Here is a 27,971-nt window from a genome sequence, read left to right on the forward strand (position 1 = left end):
TTTTACCTTATCCTGTTCCATCAATGGTATTCTTCTAACTTTCGCTATGACAGGAACAGCATTTTCTCTTAATCTGATGTGATGTTTATAACCTTGTAAACAACCTAAATTTTCCTTAAATACTTTTGGAAATCTACTAGCTAGATTCTCTCCCAATTCCTTATCAGACTCATTTCTTTCCAGAATATCTACTTGATGAATTTGTACCTGCGGATCTGCATTGGGATTTAAAGTTACACCAAGTTGACCTTGATGTATCCAGCCTAACAAGATATCACCCTTCTTTGCCACATATATTTTCCCTACAATAATTCTAGACCCAAGTTCAATCTCCGTCATGAAACATCCAACCATTTTAATTGGGTTGTCTGAGTACCCAAGGGGCCTAATATCTGATCTCATAAGTCTTACTTTTCCAGCAAAGTGCTTATTAAATAATTCTTCATCAATTAGGGTGATGCGAGAACATGAATCGAATTTAAAATCTATTATTACATTTCCTATTTTTACGGGATGAATGGGATGATCTCCCTCTTCACATTTTATCTCAAATGTAACAGTTCTGACTTGTGGGTGTGACTGATTCCAACGTTTTCTAGACATGTCAGGTCTAAACATTTTTGATCTACAACATTTACCATAATGTCCCTTTTTGCCACAAACATTACATATAATTCTTAATGCAGGACATATTGGAGAGTTAGCCAAATGTCCTACTTGGCCACATCTAAAACATGTAAATTTATTACTTTGTCCTGGAAAATTGTTTTGTAAACCAGGATTTGTAGAAAAATCATCTCTTCCTGAGGCAGACTGAGTTTCATTCTTGTCTTGTTTCTTGACTTGACAAATTATTTCTTCAATTTTTGTATCTTCTTTCTTTTCAACAAAAGATGTTTTGTCTTTTTCTTTTCTCAATTCTCCCACGCACTTTGTCATGTGTTCTACTTGTTTAGCTATTGTTAAAACTTCTTCAAGGGGTGGTTCGTCTTTTAACCAAAGTTCCTTTCTTATTTCGTCATGGGCACATCTGAGGACAAATTGATCCCTAATCCTTTCATCGAGTGTTAAGCCAAAGTTGCAAGAGGAAGCTAGTTTCCTTAATGAAGAAATATAGTCTTCTACAGTTTCATCTCTCTTCTGTTCCCTTAAGCCGAAGTGATAGCGTTCCATGATGGTACTAATCCTTGGAAGATAGTGTTTATCTAGTTGTGCAATTGCAATTTCGTATTCATTTAAATTGCGTTGTTCTCCAGCAGATAAATCAGGGAGGTGTTCTAGGACATCTTGTCCTTCTCCTCCTAAACAATGTAAAAGGAGGGCTAGTTTTCTTTCTGCACTTAGGTTAGTTCCACAAACTCTTGCGTAGTTGGCAAAAATCTTTTTCCATTTTTTTCACTTTATATTAGGTTCTCCTGGAGTATTTAAAAAAATTGCGGGTTGAGTTACATTTTGCATTTCAAATATCCTCTTTTAATGTTTTAATTTATATTAAGTTCCCTTTTCTTTTAATGCTCACAATAGAATCTTTCTTTCTCTTGCTGTATTCTTTTCTCTCTAGGCTAAACAATTGTTAATTTTATGAAGATTGGAATCCTTCAATAATGGTTAAATTAGAATGTTCTGTCTTCCTTTCTTTTACTCGAGAAGATTCTTTTGATGACACACAATGTGAACTGATTGCGCAATGTCACGTGTTAGCAGGCAGTAGGTGGCGCTGTTGTATCACAATGGCAGAGTAGCGCGAGCAAAATAATCCATGCGCTTGTAGTTCGTGATGTTTATTTCTTGAACGCGAGCTAATAGATTAGCGCGAGGAAAGAATCAAAGCGCGTGTACCCTTTCTGATGTCAGTTCATCAGCGCGAGCAATTTAAGCACGAGGCCTGTTCAGCGAGGCCTGTTCAACGTAAGAATCGTTCGTCTTTACTTCTCAAATAAAGACAGTCTTTTCCCTTAATTTAAATAATCTCCTCGAGAAGCCTCCCACCTTACTCCTCACCGTTTTTAGTCGGAACTGCCGCTGGGAAGACTCCGCTTCCTTTTCTTTTACAAAACTGCCGCTGGAGGAGAAGGGGAAATTATCTTCTTTTAGTCTCTGTGTTGAGGTGAAAGGTGATGTGGGTTCACCCGATCGTCGCCATAAAATGTGGTGTCCTTTATATAGAAGAAAGTACAGGAACCAGTAGAGTAAGCCAAGAGGTATTTATTAAACCTCATCCACAGAAGACAGCCTAGTAACTGAACATCAGGGAATACACACAAGGCAGGATTCTAGAACTACTACAGTCAAGGTTCTTGGTACTTTAAAGACATAGTAACAATGAATGAGCTTGGTACATTAAAGATACAGTATCAATGAATGAGCACCTTCACACTCTGCTCACACAGTGTGGGCACGTGGGCATCAGAAGTCAGTCAGTCCCCTTGAAGGGAGGCCTGCACACTCCTCGGGGCAGATGCTTCCATGTTTGTTAGCACACACGGGGTTACACATAATTTCTTACTTTCTTTCAATATCTTCCATTTTTTGGTGACATGAGTTTCAAATTTTATTATACAACTTTGTAAAGAATTCACAGTTTTTAACCTATGGATATTTCATCATATTGTACAATGTTATTTTTGGTATAATTGTTTTATTGATGTCTTAATAAAATGTTTACTTTTAAACTGAAACAAAGGGTTCCAAGTCAGCCACCAAAGTCCTGTGGTCAGCGTGGATCGCCCTTGCTGTGCCAATTGCCAACCAGTAAATTGATTTTTCAGGAGCATAAAATACACGATGCATAGATTTCTCAGTCAAGCCAATGGAACCGGAAAGTACACAAATGTAGTGATGACAGTACCACGTGGTGTGACTGAGCTCCTGACAGTGGACGCCACCAGGCAAGCCCCTCCTGTGTGCAGTGCTACCTGCAGGGGGCGACACTCCTGCCGTGCCCTGGGGTGGCGGCATGTTTTCTGCAACAAATGCACACGGGACGCTGCAATAAAGGTCGAAGTCGGTAGGCAAAGACATATGTGCACTTACCCACACCAAAGTGTGGATATAAAGGTGCAACACACTGCTGCAAGGGATGCTGCAGAGAAGCTTCCTGCAGCCACTGGGTAACTTCAGGACTGTTTACTGCCCACGTGCCGTGCAGTGCTCTAATGTACATTGCGCTTCAAACGCAAGCACTGGGCCAGGAAGGGCAGAGGCTGTCAGCTTTTCAAGAACTGACTGCTCGTAAACGTATCGTATGTGAATATGCTGAATATACGGCCGGGTATCAGAGTCGGGGCCCCAGGGGTCAACGCGGGGTCACCCATGCCTGGGACAGACATAAAATATTCTTTTTTTTTTTCAGTTTTATATAGCGCGAACTCGACCCGAAGGTATCAGAGCGCTTTACATGTGCACCCAGTGCAATCCAGACGGACACATTCATGTTGTTAAGCACGGGGAGATTCAGGGATGTGCCCAGAATCACAGGATGTTGAGCGTCAAAAGTCGGCTGCTCTAGCCCTTAATCCACATCCTCTTCAGGTAATGAAGGGGATATCCTGATTTAAGACCGTTTTATGGCTGCCATAAGCCAGGTGAAACGGCCTGATCCATGCAGGGTTTTACCCTCAGAAAATCTTTCGAAAGTTTCAACGCACAGCTGTTAGTCTGTCTTAAATGTCGGGAAATTACTTGTAAATAAGGCCCAAATGTCATAGGATTGTATAGCTCTGTATAACTCGGGCCTCTCACAGGTTTAAGGCAGTTTTAGCATTTCTGGACTTGACTTGCAAAGGATTTTGCCTGACTCCAACATGGAGGTCTCCTTGATGAATCGACCACAATTTAATGGTTTAGGACATTCTTAAGACATGCTGCCCTAACTACCTAAAAACACTGTTTCTGAATGTAGGATAGTCTCGCTCCTAAAACAACCGTTTCTTTCTTTAGACGATAGTAACTGTGACTTAAGCCGGTGAAAACTGTGCAAAACCGACCCTACTAAAGCATCATTTCAGGGTCCAAGGGATGCCCCCGCCATGAAAAGGACGTCCCGCCGTGACCAGCGCCGGTTGATCGAAAAGATCACACTAAAAATAGAGGTAGTAAGAGCTTTGGGCGGTGTAGGCACTATACTGAACACAATACACAAGCCACAACGGTGCAGAAACACCGAATGTAAACAGCTGCGTGCGCCAGCGGCGCGAGTCCCCCTACCTGCACATGCCGGCGCTATAATAATCACTCAAACTACGGGTCAATAGCGCAAAGGGAGAATTCTTCGAAGTGGTCCGGGGTGGCGGAGCGTCGTCCAATCACGGGCGCCGGGCACTCTATCACAAGTAAACAATTGATCAATAACGGAAGAAGCTGTTCATCGAGAGGGACGGGGGGAGGGGGGCGGGAGAGGACACGGACGGCGGGAGACACCGGAGCAGGAAGGCGGGTGCCGGCAATGCCGGAACAGATTCGGGGGCGTTCCCGGCTTTCGGCTGACGTCGCGTGACGTCGGCAAAAGCCAAAGAATCTCGGGAACGCCCCCGAATCTGGTCCGGCATTGACGGACAGGCCCCTCGTCCAATGGCTAGGCTCCATTTATGGAGCCAGCCAATGAATGACGAGGGCCGACCCAAACCCACACTACAGTTCTCATCAGGTTTTCGCCTGCGCGAAAAAGATGCGCAGAGCGCATCTTTTCGCCAGGCAAAACCTAAAAAGGGTCCGTTTTTAGTGGGAAAGTTTGATGTGTCCAAGTTGCGTTTTTTGCCGTTTCCTGTTGCAGACACTAGCCCTACCCACACAAGTAAGGTGCCATTTTTATCGGGAGACTTAGAGGAACACAGAAGTATAGCAAGCGATATTACCAGTGTCTTTCTATGCATGTCTGCCTTCCAAGCACTTAAGGCTCCACTGAGAAGGTAAAAAAAAGGAAATAATAAAATGATAATAACTCAATGTTATTATAATTAAATTTTTCCCCTTGCTCAGCTGTGTAGGGGCGGGCTGCTCTGCTCTGCTTACAGGGAAGGGGAGGAGTGGTTTGCCCACTCAAAAAGTGTGCTGGATGCTTTGACCGGCCGTCTCGGGCCGGGCAAACCATTATGCGCACTTTACATGTTCTCCATGCAGGCTGCATTACAGCCTTTATGGGGAACATGCCCAGCCGCCCATTCTCTGGCTGAGCGCCGATCCACGGTGCACAGACCAATCACAATGCGGCATTGCAGTGTTGTGATTGGCTATCTGGAGGCTTGGAGCCAGGTACTCCCTGCTTCCTGCTCTGGAAGCGGGAAGAAGAGGACCCAGAGAAGGAGGTGACTGCGGTCGGCAGACAGGTAAGTGACTATTTTAATTTTTTATTCATTCCCCCCGCAACTCTTATTTTAATTTTTAATTCAACCCCCCTCTGCTCCTCACCGCTTTCAAATACCAGCCGCCACTGCTTCCAAATGTAAGACCGTATGTAAAAAAAAGTCATTATTGACAATACCCTCTAATTCACATGCTAATATCGGCACCCACAAATTCAGAGATGCAGAACTAACCACTGCTTCTATACTCCATATCTTGTTCCCATTTCAGAAATACATAGGTTTCATTGATACCTATTTTTCACTCTTTATATTTTATCATATTAATTACTGAATATCCGATACACAATGCAAGGTGCAGCTCAGTTATTGCTTGGTGCTTGATGAACCTACAAGCCTCATATATCCTTGCAACCAGAAGGGTCCTGTGGACGTAATGATATATAGCTTTCAAAAATCTACCATAGTTAGAAGGTTACAGGTGGAAATGTAGGTACAAATGGCTGTTTTTTCCATCTAAATTTCAATATTCTTTCATTTCAACTGTTGCTTTCTATAGGAAAACCTTGAAGGATCTACACATATGACCACTTGCAGAATTCCAGATTCTGTCCACTTTTCAGAAATGTTTAGCTTTCCAGGATCCAATATTGGTTTCACACCCATTTCTACCATTAACTGGAAGAAGGTTGATAGCACATAAAATAGGAAAAATAGGCTATGTCCCAGTAAAATACCAAAACTGTGTGGAAAATTGTAGTTTTCTGACAAAAGTCTGCCTTTTCCTGAAAGCTGGGAAGATGGTGATTTTAGCACCACAAACCCTTCGTCGATACCGTTTGCAGGGAAAAAACCAGACACTTTCTTATGCAGCCCTTTTATCCCATCCCCCCCAAAAAAAGATTGCCTTGTTTAAAAGCAATCGCAGACATAGGGGTCTGCTGACCTTTGCAGGCCACCATCCGTGTAATTTTGGTGATTCCCAATGGGTCACAAACCAAGACCTATCTCATTATTATTCATAAGGTAGGTCTATTTGCAACCCACTGGGAAACGCTAAATGTGTCATATACACTTTTGTACATTGCTGTTTGCGATTACCAAATAGCGAATCTAAAAGACTCGCTATTTGGAAATCACAAACTATTACCTTGTACATGTGGCCCTTAATGCTGTATTGGAAAACCTCTTATATGCATATTGTCCGCATTCCAATTTATCTATATCTCTGTAGCTTACTCTAAGTACAAGGTAAAAAGGCCTGTTAGGACTTGGGGGGCATCCAGACTGACTTGGTATCATGTAAAATATAAGTGAAAGTAGTGTAACATGAAGGTGAATCAATAAACTTGATGAAGTCCCACCAGTGTCAGTCACTTACTTGCCCCGCTGGTGGTCGCTGAACTGATCCAAACCTCCTGTAATGAGAGCATCGTGCCGCTGTCGCTGTCCCAAAATATATCCGGATGGAAGATCTCAGCATTGGATTATGTCACTGGGACGTGCATGATGATGGCACATGAGCTGTAATATCTGTACTGCAGACTCCAGTGTCCCATTAGGAGGATTGTATAATTAGCTCCAATGTTTGCAAGCGCTATTGTCATTCATTAACTGTATATCTAGTAATCCTCCTGAGAGAAAATAGTTCTACCTCAGTGGTCTAGAGATATTATCAGGGGAAAATAAAGACCTATTTTTACCTAGACCTCCTGGTGAATAACTTCTACCAAGGTAAATAAAACGAGTGTTGTTGAGTAACTCCAAGGGATCAAAACATCCAAAAGACATTACAGGGTATGCTTAAAGTGGTTCTTTGGAGTGTGACCCAGGTCAATAACTTCTTTCTCTCATGGTAAATACAGACCAGTATTGTTGACTCGACCCATTACAGCTCTCCAAAAGTGTATCAACTCTGGTATTTAAGGAAAACCATAAAAGCAGTTTAAATGTCGACACTGTATAGTAATCCTTCTTTCATTGATATGGGTTGTGGCTGCGCTAGTGTCATTCCTACATACTTCAAGTTGCAGTGACGTGATCAAATTGATGCAGTTCTAGTGTTATAGTTTGCATGTTTATAAATCCACCGCTGTGTGTTGTAACCAACATCAGTCTCTTTGACCCGCATTGTCAGTTCATAAACATTACAATGACAACATGGAAAATGGCCAACCATAGGAGGAGGGACCCAGCTTAGTGTGACACCGTTTTTGGAGTGTGATGGTTTTGGTCTATTGTGGACAAAAAAGTCCTTCAAATTACACAATGTTTTGAAGGCAAAGAGGGACTGTTCAATCTGCAGTACCCGCATGTTTTGGAATGTATCAATTTTCCTTTATGATTCCCTTGGATAAAGGTGTGAATGTTTTCACGTTCATTTAGTTTTGTTTTAAGGTTTTATTGATACTAGGAAACCCGAAACATAAAGCCAGGTTACAAGAGAAGTAACCGCATTAACAGACCAGGCATACAGAAAGGACCACTGGACCATAATCATTAGTCACAAGCAGTAAATCTGTACCTTCGTCACATGGGTGAGATGGGAGCCCATGAATGTTTCTCTGTAGTCGTTCCCCCAAACCACCAATCAGTACCCTGTATATGGCAGTGGGTATCAAGCCTTCATTGGGGCTTTCACAGCGCTGCACTCCACAGCTTGTTGCAGGGCGCTCCGCCACTTAGTCATGTGTATCATTCGGCTGTCATCATTAGGAAGGTTTTGAGGGGGCACCATATATGTCTAAGCCAGGATGAAGTGGAAGAATAGTGACATATAATTCAGATTGTCGCAGTAAATAAGTGATTGAATCCAGTTTTTGTACTTTGGTGACCATCCTATGCTCCAATAGCAAGCTACCAGTCTATGCGCCTGCATTAGGACTGGAGCACTTTGCTGGCGGTAGGATGCTGGAATGTTCCATACCCACACCAGTACAGTGTCTCTTGCGTCTCTAGACCTTTCATAAGCTGCAATGGTGGAGAGTGCCTTCAGTACATCCTCCTTATAGACAGCTTGACAGAACCATGCTTAGTGCAAAAAGTTAAGCCCTGGTTGACCTCATCTTGCTCAATTTGTAGCTTCCCTCTGGCCATGTTTATGGAAAGATCTGGGGGTGTGCTATGCTCGTGGAGAATTTTATAGTGTATGATGCAAAACCTACTGCTCGGGGATATCATGCCGGTTTGGGTACAGCTAAAAGACCACATTTTCTCTGAGATCTCATGCTGCATATCCCTTTCCCAGTTTATGCATGCAGATTGTGCTGTCACAGGCGTGTACTTTAACGCTGCCCGATAAAGTTTAGTTATCAGCTGTCGTCGAGGTGGCCGTCAAGTGTGTGTCCAGTGCTCTGCAAGGCACCTATTGTGTGGGGAACTCATAAAAAACAAAAAGTAAAACAAATAAAAAGTGCGCCCATAAGGCATTCTTTAGTTTGTAATATAGGAAGGCATCTAAAGGGGTGCGCTGTGTGGCACCGACGAAGTCGTCCGGGCTCAGAACTCTCTTATTTATGTATGGTTCTCCCCATTTTACAAGGCCCCTGTCACACAGCTGGGATAAAGCCTTTGGTTCATTTGTGGCCGGAATTCGTGGGTGTTGGCGGAGTGGGAGCAAAGGAGAACGTAGAACGTGCTGGCCCTCTCGTCTGCCTAGCTTGGTCCTTGCCTAGAGTGTGCAGTTTGCTGTGGATAGCTAGAGAGTATCTAGGGGGTGGACTACCTATAATCGCCCTTTGCAATACGGGTGCCATTGCATCGATCGCCAGGTGCGGGGTAATATCACAAAATGTTATTGTAAACTTGTAAACAAACCCAGAATTTTTTTGTGGTTCATTGACATCTGAGGATCAACCAGACCGCTCACTGTTTCACCTTCTCTACTTGACCAGAATGTTTTATTCTTATTTAGATAACTTCATTTTACCGTGCCTTAGTTTGCTTTAATTAGGAGTATGTATGAAGTGCTGGATCAATGGCCTGTTTACATTTTACAGCTGGAAGAACTCTGCCAGATACTGTCAGTCAAAATGCTCAAAACCCAATTCTCAAAGCTATTTACGCATATAACTTTGGTTTACACATGCAAAATATGATTTTGCATATATAAAATTATATACTTGCATTAGGATTTTGATGTGAACACATTTACTCACAGAGGCTGATAGGCGGGAAGTAATGCCCAGTGAGTTTGCGGCCACCCACAAACATAGAAGTTTAAGGTTATTATTCACCAAGTCTCTCGATTCCCTTTAAAGGTAGGGAATTTACTTCTGACAAGGGCATGAATTCAACTTTTTCTATGATGGGAACCAAGCGCATCCTAAAAAGGGGCGGTGAGAAGAAGTGACTTTTCTTCATGGTGTAAAATACTTCTTTTTGTTGGAAAAAGAAAACAAGAAAATGTTTTTAACATGTGACTTTGCATTTCTTGTGCAGATTTTCAAATGACTATTGCAAAATCCTGACAGTCTGAAATCTATACCAGTGCAGGATCATAGAGCTGCTGGTGCATTTTTTTTTAACCTTTTTAAGAATGCTGCTCCTGATTTATTTTACATGTTGCCCTTAATGGTTTTACACTGTTTCTCAAATGTTCAAATTTTTTAGGTCTCGCCTGGCGAAAGCAGCGCATGCGCTGCTCTCGCCATGCGAGTGCCTTTTGCGATCAAATCTCCCGAGGGCTTACATACACACGTCTGCATGGACAAAGATGGCTGCCTAGCCATTTGTCCAAAGCAAACTTCATGCGCGTGCCCGTCGGGACTGTGGACAGTCCGACGCTATTTTGTTTGCATTTTGTCGTCATGGCAACTAAGCTGCCGCTTCGCGTATGTGCTCCTCCCAAGGGCACACATACCATGTGGAGGAGGCTGGCTCGCAATGAGCCAAGTCGATGTAGTTAACGTTATGAAGTGACTGAGCGGACACAGGATATTTGCCTTACTTTCCAATATCATCTTGCACTTGGCTCCACGCTTCCTGAAGTACTTTAAACGCGTGCCCTCCCGGCCCAATAATGAGTGCTGCTTCTTACCGAATTCCTGTGAGACGCGATAAAGCGCAAGAATAATCCTGAACACACAAATTAGCTGCGCGGCTTCACTGACTGATTCCGAGAGCAGGCGGCGCCTCGTGTGCTCAGATCGGAAGTACGAGTCGGCTAGTTTCTCAGTTTTGCAACTGCGTGATTGACCCCCCCCCCCTCCACCCCCCACCCCTCCATCAAGGAGGGATTAAGGGAAACGGGAAGAAGACAGCGCATGTGCATCATGAACTCAAAGGGTCCCCAAGAGACAAAGTGAGTGAGAATATCAGAGAAATACGGTTTTAGGGCACGGAGGCGAGGTCCATACGGAAAATGCAATGCTGGGGAATGAACTAGAAGGAGACTTAGGCACCATGGATAAATGAAAAGCAGGAGACAGGTCATGGATAGGAAGCAGACGGTGTGGATGAAATTTGCAGATTGATTGCGGGGAGAGGTGGGGGTTGTGTCAAGGAGGAGATAGCCTCGTTTATTCTTCCACCGCATGATGGCCCCTGGCAGGAGTTAGGGGCGCTGGGTTATATGGCAGAAGTAAAGGGAGGGGTTAACAAGGGATTTAGGTGGGTGCGCGGGAGGGCCAGTGGCATAACGAAGGTGATAACCACCACCCCCAGGCGAATGTAGTAAGGGCCCCAGTAACTCCTATATATTCGCAGGCTTTAGATCGATTGCTTGGATGCCTCCCTCCCCCGGCACTGCAGGGGCTGTGTTGCAACCGGTGTTACCCCTGCTGAGGGCTTCCTCCTTAACTTTTCCTGCACACCCAGTGGATTTTATGAGCCGCATTTAGCCAGGATAGCTTGACTCCATCAACTGTTGTTTTTGCATTTGTCACCCCGAGTGGGATGGGTATGCTCAGACGTGAGTCCCGTGCTCTCCACGCCACTGGAGTCAAGCTATCCTTGCTGAAGATGGCTGATAGCCAAAAAACAGTCCTGGGATGCTTGATTCCGGTCCAGGGAAGACATGGCTTGGCAGTTCGGGCTGGACTGTTCCCATGAGGCACAGGGTCAAGGCTGATTTGCATATGGCCATGTCTGAACTGGGGTGGTGTGGTGAGCAAAAAAACGATTGATTAAACCCAGATCTGTGACTGGGAGTGAATGTTTTGCCATTGTGCAACATTCCGTCCATCATCTTGTGTGTTTTGCTGTTCACCCTATGTGGGAAGGGAATGCCCAGACGTGGGTACCGTGCTCACTACGCCACTGGAGTCAAGCTATCCTAGCTGAAGACGGCTGATAGCCAGAAACCGGTCCTAGGACGCTTGATTCTGGTCCAGGGAAGATATGACTTGGCAGTTCGGTCTGGACTGTTCCCATGAGGCACAGGGTCAAGACTGATTTGCATATGGCCATGTCTGAACTTGGGTGGCTTGGTGAGCAATGTAACGATGGATTAAACCCAGATCTGTGACTGGGGGTGAATGTTTTGCCATTGTGCAACATTCCGTTCATCATCTTGTGTGTTTTGCCAGATTATTATAGATCAACATTATAGTCTGTTAAATCACACAATAGTTTTTTGTACAACTGGCATTCTGCACTCACATATTTGATAGTGCTTTCAATTCCGATAATGAAGGAAAAGGAGTTTTGGTTAAATAAACTGTGTGATCTTAAGTAAATATTTTAAGTGGTGAAGCTGTGATTTTCTGGTTTCCCTTAGTACAAATCAGCCACTAAATGGGTATCTATTTCTCTTTCCTTTAACGCTTTGTTTTTTCTTTGTGCATTTTTCTGCACTTTTTGTATAGTGCGAACTCGACCTACGGTATTTTAGTGTTTTACATGAGCACCTCTTACATTACACAAGGTCGCCTTAGTTTTTTTTATTTAAAGGTATGGGTAACTTAAGTGATTTGCCTAGACTCTCAGAATGTTTAGCTGATGCTGAGACTCAATCCCAGTTCCCCAGTTCCCCAGTTCCCACAGTCAGCAGCTCTGGCCCTAACGCCACATCCCTGGTAGAGGGTGGGTGGCAGGCAGAATCCACATTAAAGCTTGACTTGCTTTTGGTCTCGAGCTTCAACAGGATCTCAAGCTGAGTCAGAGCCAGGCTTTAACGTCGAGTCTGGCTCTAGCTTTCAGTGGCTCACCCACCTCTACACAAACCGCACTATACACCTAGGACTGCCCTCTTACTCGAAAGACAGACTCATGATTACCAAAGGGAAGGGCCAGAAAACACTCACATCACCAATAGAAGAACACAACATTCTGGAAGTGAGTCAGCAGGTACATATGAATTTTAATGTCATTTCAGTTACTGTTCCTTTTTGGGATACTTAATGGGCTTGATGTTGCCTATATTGCTCAATGTACATGAAAAATCTTTGAAATATTCTTTGTTGACTTGACCGTAGTAAGTATCTCTCTCATGATGAGACACAGATTCAGGTCACTTTTCCTGGAAAAATAGATGCCGGGCTTTTATTCCCAGTGGTCAGTCTGACTGTGTGGAACAGTCTTCCCATACTCTTAAAAAACTGAAAAAAACTTCTCTGTTTAAGAACAAAATCTGCTTGAAATCACAACTGACTACCTTTGATCAACCTCTTCTGGCTAGTGAAAAAGCCATAGAGAAATGTATGACATTCACTTTTAACAAGCACATTGGAGTCAACAATCTCCTTGTGTCCCTAGCAAAAATGCTTTCGGACTGACTGTAATCCTGAAACTGCAGCCCTAATAATCTTGGAAGATATCCTGTGTATGTTAGACAACAGATCAGCATGTATTCTTGTCCTTCTGGATTTAATCTGTCGCTTTCATAGATCACTAGCGGCTCCTTCACCTCTTGGAGACCCACATGAGCATCGAAGCGGAGATCCTCAGATTGTTCCGTTCTTACCTAACCAATGGAAAACAAATAATAAGAATTGCTAGTCGGTCATCTACGCTTGCACTTGTGACATATGGAGTCTCCCAAAAAATCCATTCTAGCCCTAGTACTGTTTAATCTTTACATGGAACCATTGATTATTTTTAATGAAAGATCAGGTGTGCCATTCATCAGTATTCAGATGATACCCAGATCTGCCTGAGGGCTTCATCAACTCGGAACATACCTACCCTAAAGTTATGCATGCAGGAGATTCAGGACTGGATGGCATAAAAGCTACTGAAACTAAAGCCTGAGAAAACTGAATACCCCATGATCAAACAGTGCTCTCAATGAAACTTTGACAGTCTGAATCTCTATTCATTTTTTGGAAAAAACTAGAAACTCTCAGCTTTGAAAGCCGCCTTATCACCGTTTTTCAAAATAGTGCATAATCTCCTCTGAGCTCTTTCCCTCTAAGCTCCCGATGGTTTTACATTTCTCTTCTTTCTTTCGTGTTTTTTGCCTTCAGTCCTTAGAATTGCCCACTCCTTTATTTGTGCCTTGCACTCTATAATTTTCAGCTTATAGAATCATCATGGCCCATTCTGGACCTAACTAAACTAATTTGGCGCTGTCATTTCATTGGTTTGTGCTTGTTGACGTGTTAAATTGTTTTTCTTTTCTTTAGTTTGATGTAAGTTAAAGCTTGTCTTCTATTGTTTTTCAAGTATCATTTTGCTAATACTTGGAGGTGAGTGCTCTTTATAAGAATGCACACATATATAAACAGTCTGATGTATCCTGATAAAACAACTATCCTGCTAGGAAGTTCAAAGATCCTTCTTGGAGAAGGCTAGATTAAATTCGAGCTGCCACTAAATATTATGTTTTGTCCTATGTCTATGTGAATTGTGTACAAACAAAGCATCCTGAATATGTCACCTTAGAAAGTGGTAAGATGCAGTTTTGTTGTCGAGAGGTTTCCGGGTACTTAAGATTTGTGCCCATTTTCAACAGGCTAACTAGAATTGTTGATCCAAGACATATTTGAAACTTTGGGCCACAGAAATGCCTAAATACATTGCATTCCTTTGGACTAATTAAATGGTAATTTATGTGGGGCTGTTTTCTTTGGATGCTAGGAATGTGGTATTCTTATAGTATGCGAAGGATACTGCTAGCATGTTGCTATAGTCTTTAGTGATGTTATGCACATTTGGAGTTGGTCACAGAGACCTATACATCTCTACATGGAGTATATTTGCCCCGGCGCTTAAATGTTGTAAAATAATAAACACTTGTGTCCACAGCCAGAGATATTATATTGATCGAGTTTAAAATACCACAGCTAAACAGTCATGATTCCACCTCACGCCTTTTTAGGTTTCGCACTGCGAACCGATCGCGAACCGATCGTCGCTGCGAGACTCTATTGTAATCATTTCTGCTTCCAAGGAGTCAAGGGAGACAGGAAACAAGTGATGTGCACGCGCGCGTAAACGGATCAGGTCACGCGCGCTTCCTGTCTCCCATGGCTCCTTGGAAGCAGACACACACACACGCACGCGCACACACACACACACACACACACATACAGACCCCCCCGCCGCCGCGCATACACACACACACTCTCACACACACACACACACACACACACACACACACACATACATAGAGAACCCCCCCGCCGCGCATACACACACACACACATAGAGAACCCCCCCGCCGCGCATACACACACACACGCACGCACACACACATAGAGAACCCCCCCCGCAGCCACGCATACACACACACACGCAAGCACACACACACACACACACACACACACACACACACACACACACACACACACACACACACACACACACACAGAGAACCTCCTCCCCCCCGCGTGCACACACACACACACACACACACACACACACACACACACACACACACACACACACACAGCCCCCCCCCCAGCGCTTACCCACACATCCCCCCAGCGCTTACCCACACATCCCCTACCTCGGCTCGGCGATTCTTCTCATCACAGCTTGCGCAGGGACACCCAACGTACACGGCGACGGCGTCTCCTGCGCTACAACAGTGGTTTCGGTTTCGTGGCCTAACCTCGTCATTGGCTGTACTGACGCCAACCGGCATTTGATTAGCTGCAGAGCAATTACGCAGCTTTGTCCCTGCTTCTTGAAGAATTCCCCGAGCGAGCAGTACAGATTCTTCTGGTATATTGGTGTGTTTGAACCATCTGCGGATGTTAAAATAAACATTCTTTTGTATTGACGAAAAGCAAGGCGTAAATGTTTGAAAGTACTGCATACTTTCATTGTATTGCAGTTTTGTTACTATTGTTTATTTTCTGTCACTGCTGGCACGTTTCTGTACCCGCTCTGTTCGTTTCGTTAATTTGCTATCTAAAGCTGACTGATAAAGTTTAGTGTATGAATTGTAACCGGAAGTAGCTAAGGCAAAAGATGGCGCATGCCGGTAGCAGACTGCTCCTGCCTCGTATGCCGCTTGTTTACTTCTGGCTCCGCTGACAGCTGCTGCCTGACCATGAGCGACATCGTGGGCAAGACTCTGAGTTCTTTACCGGGGCTGCTGGCGCAGGATGCCGGGGCCGGTAAGCTGGCGGGAACCTCAAAGCTGGGCACCCTGATCCGCAGCATCACTGCGCTCAGCTCCAGGCAGGTGAGGAGAGGAACCATTAGCGTGTAGCATCCTAAAATTCCCCCAGTCATGGTAGGAGGGCAGCTCGTCTTTTCGGGCAAGGGTCAGTGTGGCACAGTCTGGAGCAGTGCCTCCCTCCCACGCAACATTGGAGGGGAGGGCTCAGCCCATTAGGATAGTTCGTTTCATCCTGCTGCTGGTCTGACTGCGAGAGCAGGTTTTGGGGCAAAGTTCTATGTAGTTCTTCCCTAAAAAAATTTCAACAAGCAGTTGTGTCGCCTCACCTTCACTTCGAGCATCTGGCGACAAGCAGAGGTTGGGCGTGCACAACATAATAAGGTAGGTGGGGGGGGGGGGGGTGGGCTCAGACTGTGACATCACACACCGAAAGGGAGGACGCTTTCTGCTATTATAAAGGGTCCTGCATGCTACTACATTTGTATCACTGATCAAATGCAGATGGACATTACCGTCATTATCCCACCTCACAAACTGATATTAGCTGCCAAGTGGGTAAATTCATTAGGTGGCCCTTAATGCCAGTCCTGTTCTTTTGGGCAGCAGCGTATTGCAGTCTGGGTCTTGTAGTTTCACATTTAACTTTGCAAGTATGGGATTTAACATCCGGTTTTTCAAGAACATTACTACTGGCTATTGTTTTGTTTGTTTAACTGTGTTTGTGCTGCTCTGCCCGTTGGCGCCCAGTCCGTTCTGTGACAGATATAGGGATCGAAAGTATAGTGGCCCGACCCATCGACATACTCGTTTCTCTCTGCAATCTGCTCGATCCACTATTCCCTAGTCTCAACCTCTCCCTTGGATCACAGCACACCCTCTAGTGTTCCTTCCCTTGTCCTCTCTTCTGCTGAACCTCAAACCTCCAGAGGGAAGCGGGTCCTCTCCTTTGTTCTCGCCCCTCGTCTCAGCCTCCCTCTTTGACGTTACTGTCCCTCTTCTTATGTTGCTGTTCGGACACGCTCGCTGTTACTCCTTCCTTGGAACTAGTTACAAAGCAAAATGCAGTTGTCAGGTGTGAAAATGCAGCACGAGTAAAAGTGTGAGGCGACAAAGAAACAAAAAGCCTGAAATGCTCAGGAGTAATTGAAATTAGGTCAGAATAATTGTGCAGCTACAGATTAAGATGCTCATTTAGACTCCAATGAAAACAAGCATTTGCAATGCAATAGGCCTCGCAGTGACACAAGTCTGAGCTATTGACATTGTAAATAATGCCTTTTATTTATGTTTTGAAAAAACAAACAAAAATAAAAGGCATTGTTATTTGCAATGTCAATAGCTCAAACTCACGTCAATGCGAGACCTATTGCATTGTAAATGCTTGTTAATACATCTCCAAATACTCCCTGGCCTCTTTATTCCACTCGTTCAGGTTCCTTTTCATCCCTGCGTTTCCCCTTTGCCACTACTTTTAAGTCGTTCTCTTTACCTGAATCCCCCCTCTCCCCCTTGTGGTTTTCTCTCCATTCCTCTAGATCAAAAGCCATTGAGGAAAAATTATTGCCGGTCCCCATAAATGAGTGCCGGTGTGGGCCCAACCTTCAACCACCGCGCTCAACTAAAGCACTGATTGGCCCCCATTATTTACCAGCGTGCCTAATGCCTCTCGAGATGACAACCATTTCCTTTTTCCTAGGACACGCTTTTTTTTCTAATGGGGTTGGTAATGTCTATTTTACGTCTTTCTTGCAATAGCTTTTGATGCAGTTTTTGGTGAAAGTCTTTAAGATACGGCCACACTGATATACAAAACGGTTTGAGAAAGAATATATCATTCTGGTATCTTTCACAGCCGTAAACGTGAACTTGTTCTGTTTTTAAATTGTTTAATTTCATCTTCCAATTAAAAAACTGATGTATACTTTAAACGAAAGATAGGACCTCACATTTGTGCTGTCAATTTCTCGTTCATGACCTGTGTCCTTTGTCTTTCAGACACCAGAGGAAATATTCCACCACTTAAAGAACATAGTGGAGTTTGGGAAACACATCATGAAGTTATATTTGGGAGAGAACTACGTTCATTATGGGGTAATTATTGTAACATTTTTCTAGCAACTCTGTACAATGTGTGCAAGTATATTTGAGTCTGCTTTCATGAATATTTTGTTTACCGCGATGTGTAAGCAAAAAAAAGAAACAAATTGCGGCAAGCTGCTTTTTTCCACATTTTTCTATTTGAAATATTGCCTTTCCATGGTGATTCATATTCGTGAAAAAATGGCAAATTCATTTCGCAAGTAAAATTTTCCCCACAAGAGGATTTCACATGATCATCCTTTCACCAACCGCTAAATTTGAGTCCATAACTCTGTGATAAAGATACTGTAGCCGGTATGAGATGCACTGCTAAATGTATCCAAATGAAGCAAACTAAGCGACATTTCATATCCTCCTAAAGGAGAGGAAGATCTCTTTGAAAATATATATACATAAACACGTTCGTCTGTATTGCCATTAACTCAGACAATTGAGCAGAAATGGTAAGACTAGTTTTTTAGGTACTTTCATGCATTATTTTCTGAATGGTCCACATTGTTCTTTTCTGACTCTTGCTCTCTCAACTTGATATTATAACTACCTGAGGGATATCAATGACGCCTGCTGATTAAAGAGACTCTTATTTAATAGTTCTCTAAAACTAATCTCCTCTACTTTTATTTCAAGGTGCCCCCCCTTATTTCACTAAAGACTGACACCAGTTTCTGTACATCCTAGTAAAACCAGATGGAGACATTAGCCAAATTTCTACACCTCTTGGGACAGTGCAACAGCAAGTACTTATTTGGAACAAAATGTTAGTCTTCAACTTATGATCACCGCTTCAAGCAAACACTTCTTTGATAGAACTGCTCCCACCACTGGATCGCCCTCAGCGGTTATCAACTTAACACATTTTATTTTCGATAAGTGTAAGCAAAAAAGATAACTAGTTTACTCACATATACCAAATCATGAGCTGGAAGCGTAGGTTCAGGTATGTTTTAATCAACATTTATTATTATACCTTACTACCCCAAGGCTGCCATCCCCCACCTCTCTGGTGTGTAGCCTCTCTTTTTCTGGAAATATGCCTAGTGATTGTGCCTTCCTGTAAATGCTGATCCTTCTAGTCTACAGTCACAGGATAGGTGTATTCAAATTATGTTGAGTCTCATCGTTTACCTGTATTCATGTTAACCTTGCACTAAATGCAAACATCAGGGTATGAAACTCTCCCTTTAAGCTATCTATATGTTACTCTACATAATAAATCTAGGTCGGTCAGGCATATTCACTAGGACAACTATTGTATGTCTACCTATCTCTGACGAAGTGTATTTTGCCCAGTGGGACAGGTTCGTATTTACCAGCTTTACAGCTGTTATTCATTACAGTCCTATTTAAATATTCAAAGCTCCCATGTTTTTGTGCGTATTCACTCTTTTATTTTCTTTGCTGATGTTGTTTCTACCATACTGACATTCGGGGCCCATAATCCTTATTTGATCCAGCACTTCAATTTTATACATGTTCTTGATCATACATTCATACATTGACTTTTCTATAATAAAAAAAAACCCTACCATCACTGACACTGTAGACAGAGCCCCCTGATGAGAACCACCCTTTAGTTATTTTTTGTAGACCCGTCTTGGGTACTAAGGCATTAAGCGAAGTCCACTCCCCTGAAGTTAACTAGTTCACAATTATACAAGGCAGTTTATATACGCTGCTGAACAAAAATCTAAAGGTGTGTCAAAGTCCTATTTAAAGGGTCAGGAAAAATCCCACTCTGCCTTAGCAACTTACTACTCTCAATTGAAGGTATGTCACACAAGAATTAGGACAACCAAATCACATTTCTTCCAGTAAAATTCCTTTTATTCAATATTGCACAAAGGAGCTTTTTTAGGACTATTATTATTTCACTTACTGAACCTTCCAGATCTGATCTCAAATGCCACCCTCTCCCCACACCAGAGTGGACATCTATGCACCTGTCCATTTGTAAGCCTCATCCATCGGCGTGCTTGCATTGACATCCACACATTTCTTCATATGTATTAATTCATACCCACTTGTTCATTCTCACTTAAGCATGCATGGAAGCATTCCTTATTACCCAAAGATGTATGCATTTATTCGCACCCAGCCCTGCTTTCACCCTCACCCATTTGTGATTTAGTTTGCTCAGCAAGCCCTATCCTTCTCTGCACATTCATTCATACCTCTGCGTTCTCCTTCATCCACACCCACCCACCCATTTCTTAACGCTTACATTTGTTAATTCACCCACACAGTGAAGGGCTGTTCTTATCTTTATTCTTACCCTAGTCATTTGCTTGCTTGAAGAGAGGTAAACTGACACGGATACATCCCTGTAGAAAATGACAATGTTTTGCATGAATGCCACCAATGTTTGCCTTATCTGTTTTGCTGGCCTTAGTACTCTGTGCACTTTACCCCTGCTAAACAGGTGGGAAATGCCTGTGCTCCCCTTTAAACATGTAGAAAATGATTTAAACCCAATTCGCTTTCCTCTAAGGCCATTGTATATGATTCAGAAATACATCCCTGTGATGGAAAGTTAAATGCCACCTAGTGACTGCAGCACCTATTGTGCCACCCAGTACTATGGCAGGGAAAACAACGCTTCAGGCCCATCCAATGTAGCCTGACAGTAGCAGCTTGAGCCCTGCTTCACAGAACTGTCAAAATCCTCCTTTTAGCAGGTCGGAAATCGTGATTTTAAATATGAAATAAGTCCCCACTAAGCACACCTTGCTGCCTACAAGGGAGAGTGCTTAATATTTACGAATGGAACATGTGTGACATTCGAAATGGCACATTCCACCCCCAGTGACTAGGCCCGAAACGATGTTGTAACTGGTATATATGAAAAGCCAAAGTTTAGATTGTGCTTCAAACTATAATTATTTTTGTGTACCAGCGACAGTCTCCAGTCAGTGACTAATTTTTATATTTAATAAAAATCCATTTTAATGGTCAAGTTGTATTTTCATTAAATATTTCGGAATTTTAACTTTTAGAAAGTTAACTTTACTCTGCTGGAAACAGCTGGAGGCTAAGTTGCATTAGCACTCTTTCCACTACCCAGACTGTACGTGGTCTGAATTAGCTATGAAAGAAATGAAAACTGTTCCCGGAGCAGGGACAATGGCCTTGGAATGGGGGGCTTTTTTTTTTTCTTCCCCTGGCAGGGAGACCAGTGTGGTGGGCCAAAGGACCTAATTTTCTTCAAAGGGGCCTGCAATGTCACAAGTAAATGTTAGGTGACACCTGGAAAGGCCACCACTCTTTGTCTCCATAGTCAAGCAGGCACCAAACCCAGTAGAAGAAAAGCTACTCCTTGAACCGGTTTTTAGTGAGCACAGATGAGAGAGCTGCTCATTAACTTGGTTTCAAATGACGACCCTATCTGCCCACGTGGACCAGGGTAGGTTTGTATTAATAAAACAATTGTCCTGTGGGACTCCTTCAAAAGTGGTATCTTTTTATGTATCTTAGAAGTAAACTAGAGTTACTCAGACCTATTCATCTGACCAAAATTAATTACAAAGAAAACACAAGACTCATATAGATGGCATCTTGTAATGTTTTGACTCGCCCCAAGTCGGACAGGTATGCCCAGGCGTGTGTCTTGTGATCATTATGCCACTGGATTCAAGCTAGCCTGGCTGATGAGGGGGTGATACCCAGAAAGCGGACCCAGGATGCATGTTTTCCGGTCCAGGGAGGACGGCCCTGGCAGTTCGGTCTGGGCACAGGAGGAGGCATCGCTATCGTCCATAAGAAATCCATCCGCATCTCAACCAGCTCAGACGCCAATCTCGCCAACTCTGAACACCTTCACTTCCAGATCCACATCGACCCCAAAACCACACTCAGAGGCACCCTCCTTTACAGGCCACCACACAGTTTAGTGAAGACATCACGGACTTAATCACTCCACACGCGCACCCCTCCGAGGATTACATCCTTTTAGGTGACCTCAACTTTCACCTTGAAAAGAACAACGACCGCAACACCACCACCCTTTTGGACAACCTTGCCAACCTCGGACTTAAACAACTTGTCACCACCTCCACCCACATCGCAGGTCACACACTCGACCCTATCTTCACCTCCAGCAAACATGTCTCCTTCAGCCACACCACAGCTCTCCTTTGGACTGACCACAGCTGCGTTCACTTCACCTACAACAAGCCCACTTCCAACAACCACCCCCTACCCACTCTGCAAAGAAACTGGAACAAAATCACCATCGACCAGATCTCCTCATCGCTTCTTCTAAACCCCCCAGCCCACTCCTCAAACCCAGACCAAGCAGCCACCAACCTCACCCAATGGTTATCCAACAGCGCTGACATCTTAGCACCACTGAAAAAACGACAAATCAAACTAGGCAGCAAGAAGACCTCCTGGTTCAACGATGATCTTAAGAAATCCAAGAAACTCTGCCGCTCCCTTGAGAAGGCCTGGAAAAAAGACCCAACCACCAGCACGCCTTCAAAAACGCCACCCGCACACACCACCAACTGATCCGGACCGCCAAAAAAGCCGCTTTCAAGGACCGACTAGATAACAACGCCCAAAACAGCAAGGAATTATTCAACATCGTCAAGGAATTCACCAACCCCTCGGCCAACGACATCACCCCCTCTCAAGCCCTCTGCGACTCCCTAGCCTCATTCTTCCACAACAAAATTGCAAACATTCACAACAGCTTCGACAACCGACCCGAAGACCAACCCACCCAACCCCCTGCAGGACCCCCACCCCCCCGAAACATCCTCAACGACTGGAAGCCAATCTCCACTGAGGACACCATCCGTCTGATGAACTCTATCCACTCAGGATCCCCCACAGACCCATGCCCTCACCACATCTTTAACAAAGCAGACTCCATTATAGCACCGCACCTCCGAGACGTCATCAACTGCTCCTTCAACTCCGCAACCTTCCCGGAAAGCTGGAAACATGCCGAACTCAGCGCCCTCCTGAAGAAACCCACAGCTGACCCCACCGAACTCAAAAACTACCGCCCTATCTCACTTCTTCCATTCCCTGCCAAAGTCATCGAGAAAGCTGTCAACAATCAACTCGCCGCCTTCCTCGAAACCAACAAATCCCTCGACTCCTCACAATCCGGCTTTCGAGCCAAACACAGCACTGAGACCGCGCTCATCGCTGCAACTGACGACATTCGATCTCTACTGGACAACGGAGACACAGTCGCCCTCATCCTCCTCGACCTCTCCGCAGCCTTCGACACAGTCTGTCATAGCACCCTCCTACAACGCCTCAGAAACGTCGGAATCCAAGGAAAAGCACTGGAATGGATCACCTCGTTCCTCACCGGAAGAACCCAGAGAGTCCGCCTTCCACCATTCAAGTCAGAGGCCACTGAAGTCATCTGCGGCGTACCACAGGGATCCTCACTCAGCCCCACCCTCTTCAACGTATACATGAGCCCCCTTGCGACCATCGCTCGCCAACACAACCTCAACATCATCTCCTACGCTGACGACACCCAACTGATCCTCTCACTCACCAAAGACCCTAACACCGCCAAAACCAACTTACACGAAGGAATGAAAGAAGTAGCCGAGTGGATGAAGCACAGCCGTCTGAAACTGAACTCCGACAAAACAGAAGTCCTCATCTTAGGCACCTCTCCCTCCGCCTGGGATGACTCTTGGTGGCCAGAGGCCCTTGGAAAAGCTCCCATCCCGACAGACCACGCACGGAACCTGGGCATCATCCTGGACTCCTCACTCTCGATGAACAGACAAGTCAACGCCGTCTCATCATCTTGTTTCAACATTCTTCGCATGCTCAAAAAAACATTTCGCTGGATCCCCACCGAAACTCGTAAAACGGTCACCCACGCACTGGTCACTAGCCGCCTGGACTACGGAAACACCCTCTACGCCGGTACCACCGCAAAACTCCAGAAAAAACTCCAACGCATCCAGAACGCCTCAGCCAGGCTCATACTAGACATCCCGCGTAAAGAACACATCTCTGGTCATCTGAAAACCCTCCACTGGCTCCCCGTAAATAAGAGGATTACTTTCCGCCTCCTAACCCATGCACACAAAGCACTTTACGAACTTGGACCTGAATGCCTCAACACACGACTGTCCTTCTACACCCCCCCCCCCCGTCAGCTACGATCCTCCAATCAAGCTCTTGCCACTGTACCTCGCATCAACAAAACCACCATGGGAGGCAGATCCTTCTCCTACCTGGCAGCTAAAACTTGGAACTCCCTTCCTACTCACCTTCGCCTCACTCAGAACCACCTAGCATTCAGAAAGCAACTTAAAACCTGGATATTCGACAAGTAATTCCCCACCCCTCCTCAAGCGCCTTGAGACCCTATGGGTATGTAGCGCGCTATACAAATCTTTTTGACTTGACTTGACTTGACATGGGAAGCAGGGTCAAGACTGATTTGCATATGGCAGGGTCCAAACTAGGGTGGTGTGGTGAGCAAACAAATGATGGAGTTAACCCAGATCTGTGACTGGGGGTGAATGTTTGACAATGTTAAGCATTTCATCCATCAACTTTTTGTGTTGCTATAGTTGTCTTACGTGGGAAGTGTATGCCCAGATGTGGGTCCCGTGCTCGCTATGCTGCTGGATTCATGCTAGCCTAGCTGATGAGGAGTGATTCCCCAAAAGCGATCCAGGGAGGACCTGGCCTGGCTGTTTGGGCTGAACTGTTCCCATGGAAAGCAGGGTCAACACTGATCTACATATGGCTGGGTCCAAACTGGGGCGGCATGGTGAGCAAAAAAAGCAATGGATTTAATCTAGATCTGTGAATGGGGGTGTATGTTTGACAATGTTCAGTATTCCTTCCATCCTCTTTTTGTGTTGTGATACCTCCGACACAAGAAGCACCTCAAATGCTGTCAGTTTGTTCAGGTTGTAGATCGTTGATGCATATCAAGAAAATTGTCTGTAGTAATAGAATTGTAGAGCACCAACAAGGCATGCACTGCATTTCTACTATAGTATGGAGCAATCCCAGTAAATAATGTGGCTAGAGTCTTCCTTCATATAGAAAAAGGTAATCCAGTCTGAAATTTGGCAAGGAAGTCAAAGGCATTTATTTGTGATACATTAAAGTAACTGATATAGCTTGTGTCATATTTTCCAGCCATGTGTTCATTTTATCAGCACTCCAAAGTGACCTTCTTAGGGCATTTGCGCTACATAAAAACAACAAAAATGTGATAGCACAAAAATGGAACATTTTTGATTTTCGTTTTAATTTGTATAACTTTCCTCAGTTTTCTACATATAGATAACGTAGGACTCGATAACAATCTTTTTTAACAGATGCGCGGCACTTTGCAGTTGCATTTTAAACTGCTTTAACACATATATAAAAATACACCAGCACATTTCATTTAAAGGCTACTGATTTACTGTTGTCTTCTTACAGCTGCCTTCTTCCATCAGCTTCAAACACCAAAGCACCTGCATTTTTGCATCAATAAGGGCTATACAAATTAATGATGTTCTTTTTTGGTCATTCACAGTTAAGTTAAAGATATCCCCCTCCTATGCCATCTTACCTACAAAGAGAAAATGCTACCGGGGGTATGACATTTTAGAAACATCTTGCCACCATATTGCTAAGGAATGCAATGCATTATAGTGTTTAGAACACACACGTGACCAGTGTTGGGGCACAATGTGATACTGCCAGCACCTCCAAGCCTCAGTTCTTGAGTGAAAGGGGACGGAGTCCCCGGTCTAAAAAATAATGGGAGAGGGGGTATAGAGGGATGCAGGCTCCGTCCACCCCCAGGCTTGTACTCTGCCTCTAATGTCAACTGGGTGTTTGTGCAGATTTGCAAGTCGGGGAGGTTGCTGGGTTGCGGTGGGAGAGTTAAAGATAGTAGGGAATTGTCCGGAAGGGAACACAAAATACACAGGACCATGATCACATAAAGTACAACTCTGGAGGGCAAATTCAGGGTGGTATTTCACTCAGCACCGCGAAAGCTGTCGTGGGCCATCTAGGTACTGGGGGTGGTGTAAAGTTTAGTACATTGGTGCATTTTAAGGCATGGTTGATCACTGCCTTTGGAGTTTGTCTACTAGAAGATCGCACACTTGAAAAGTGGAAGTTCAAGTGCCTGTCCCTTCATATTTCTTTCATTGTTTATCTGTGGAGAACATGGATGGTACTTTGACAAATTTGTTTTTACTTTTGAGAACTTTGAGTTTCTTGGGTAAGTGAGATTGACGGGAACTATTTTTTCTTAAGTTCTTACTTTGGGCCCAGGTTTTTCACCTTCAGCAGGTCCCCTCACAGCCAATTTAAGGACTCCGAGGAGACCTGTCCCCCTGCCAAAGTTGTTGCGAGTGGCTCAGCCCTGAATTTGATTAGTTTTTAGGTTTTGCTTGCAATGGGTATAATGTATAAATGCCATACTAACAAAACATGCACACCTTCTTGACGCTTGCTGATGCATTCCTATTTTAGTTGCTTTTCAGTCCTTCATCCTCATTTTGCCTCATAGCTTTGCGTTGATTTTTAGTTTGATTTCTTGTTTGTTGCTTACATGCATAACTGTACTAACCACTCCATTCTATGCCGCTCCACTTAATTCTATGCTGCATCACTCTACGCCACTCCACACCACTGCATTCCACGCCATGCCACTCTACACTACTCCTCACTATGCCATTCCACTGTACCCTACTGTATTCCACTCTACCCCACACAATGCCACTCAACTGCACTCATGCCACTTCAGTCCACACAAGCCACACTATGCCAATCTACTCTGACTCTGCATGCCAAGCACACCCACACTGCGCCACCTCGCACTACACCACAGAGCTCCATTCCACCCCACCCCACTCTACTCTCGGCTATCACTGGCTTCATCAGCTTGGCGAAACACCGCGGCAAAACCATGGTGCAGAAGAAAGCCCGAAGGACTAAATATTCCAACAACCTGCCTCTCTAACGGATGTTGAAGAAATTGCTTGTAGGAGGGAAGATTGGAATGGTTATATACGCATCCTTGAGGTCTAGCCGGAGCATTCAATCCCCCTTCCGCAACAGATCCGCTAAAAGATGGATACCCTTCATCTTCAAATGCTTGTACGTGATGAAATGTTTGAAATCTCTCAAATTCAGAATCAACCTGAGTCCACCTCCCCTTTTCCAAACCTGGATGACGTTGCTGCAGAAACAACTGGCGCTGTTGTCTCAATATGCCACTGCCCGCTTCTGCAACTGGTCCCCAATTTCTGCAACTATGAAAACGCACTCTTGTAGGGAAAAATGTAACTGCTGAGGGAATGACACTTGCTGAGGAGTCTGATAGAATTCTAAGTGAAAATCCAGAAAAGTCTGCAGGACCCATGTATCTTGTGTAAACATCCTTCAATTGTGGAGAAAGAATTAAACACGACCCCCCAACGAAATTACTGAGGTGTCAAGAGGTCATACTTGCAGAACTTTGGCTTTGGAATCCCGCTCTGTGACCGCCTCTGTTGAAGTGTCGCTGGGAGAATCGGTGCCTGGTGGAGTAAAATGCCTCCCTTGGTAGAGTCTTGCCACTCTCCTCTACCACGACTTTATCCACCTCTGGAAGGGCCTTGATAATAGTAATGACCTGGCGAGTGGCCCCTGCCTAGCCCACCCCTATTAAAAAGGCAAGCTTGAAAAACTATTTTGCTATTGGATTGGGTCTTATCCAAGGAAGTAAAGGTACCTACATACTTGGAAACATCCTTCACCAGCTTATCTCCAAATAGGTGACCCTCAGACAAGGGACCTGTCTCAGTGAAGTGAGTTCAGTTAAGTCCACTCGCATAAGGAGGGATTTGCGCCTTTCCATTGACACTGCACAATTGGCACATAGCCTGTTGGGTCCAGTCAGCCAATATATCGGGGTCGACACTGGAGCCAGTTTCCTTGGCCACAAAGGTCATCTCCAAAATCTTTGTCAGGGACTCAGCTAAATCTAGCAGCTTGTCTTGACAACCCCTTCTTTGGACCGTTAGCAAATTTCTTTAGGAATAGTCAACATGCTAGGGTTGATTTTCGGGGTCTTT

General features: G+C 44.4%; 1 protein-coding gene across 1 annotated transcript in view; it reads left to right on the top strand.

Moving 5' to 3' along the window:
• The window catches only part of IPPK (inositol-pentakisphosphate 2-kinase), a 350,009-nt gene that overhangs the window by 76,039 nt on the left and 245,999 nt on the right, over window positions 1–27,971 (top strand). Inside the window, exon 3 of the mRNA XM_078661382.1 lies at window positions 17,806–17,901. Coding sequence (XP_078517508.1) covers window positions 17,806–17,901 — 96 coding nt within the window. The remainder of the gene's footprint in view (window positions 1–17,805; window positions 17,902–27,971) is intronic.

The sequence above is a fragment of the Lissotriton helveticus genome, chromosome 9, assembly GCF_964261635.1.
Source record: "Lissotriton helveticus chromosome 9, aLisHel1.1, whole genome shotgun sequence".
Lineage (NCBI taxonomy): Eukaryota > Metazoa > Chordata > Amphibia > Caudata > Salamandridae > Lissotriton > Lissotriton helveticus.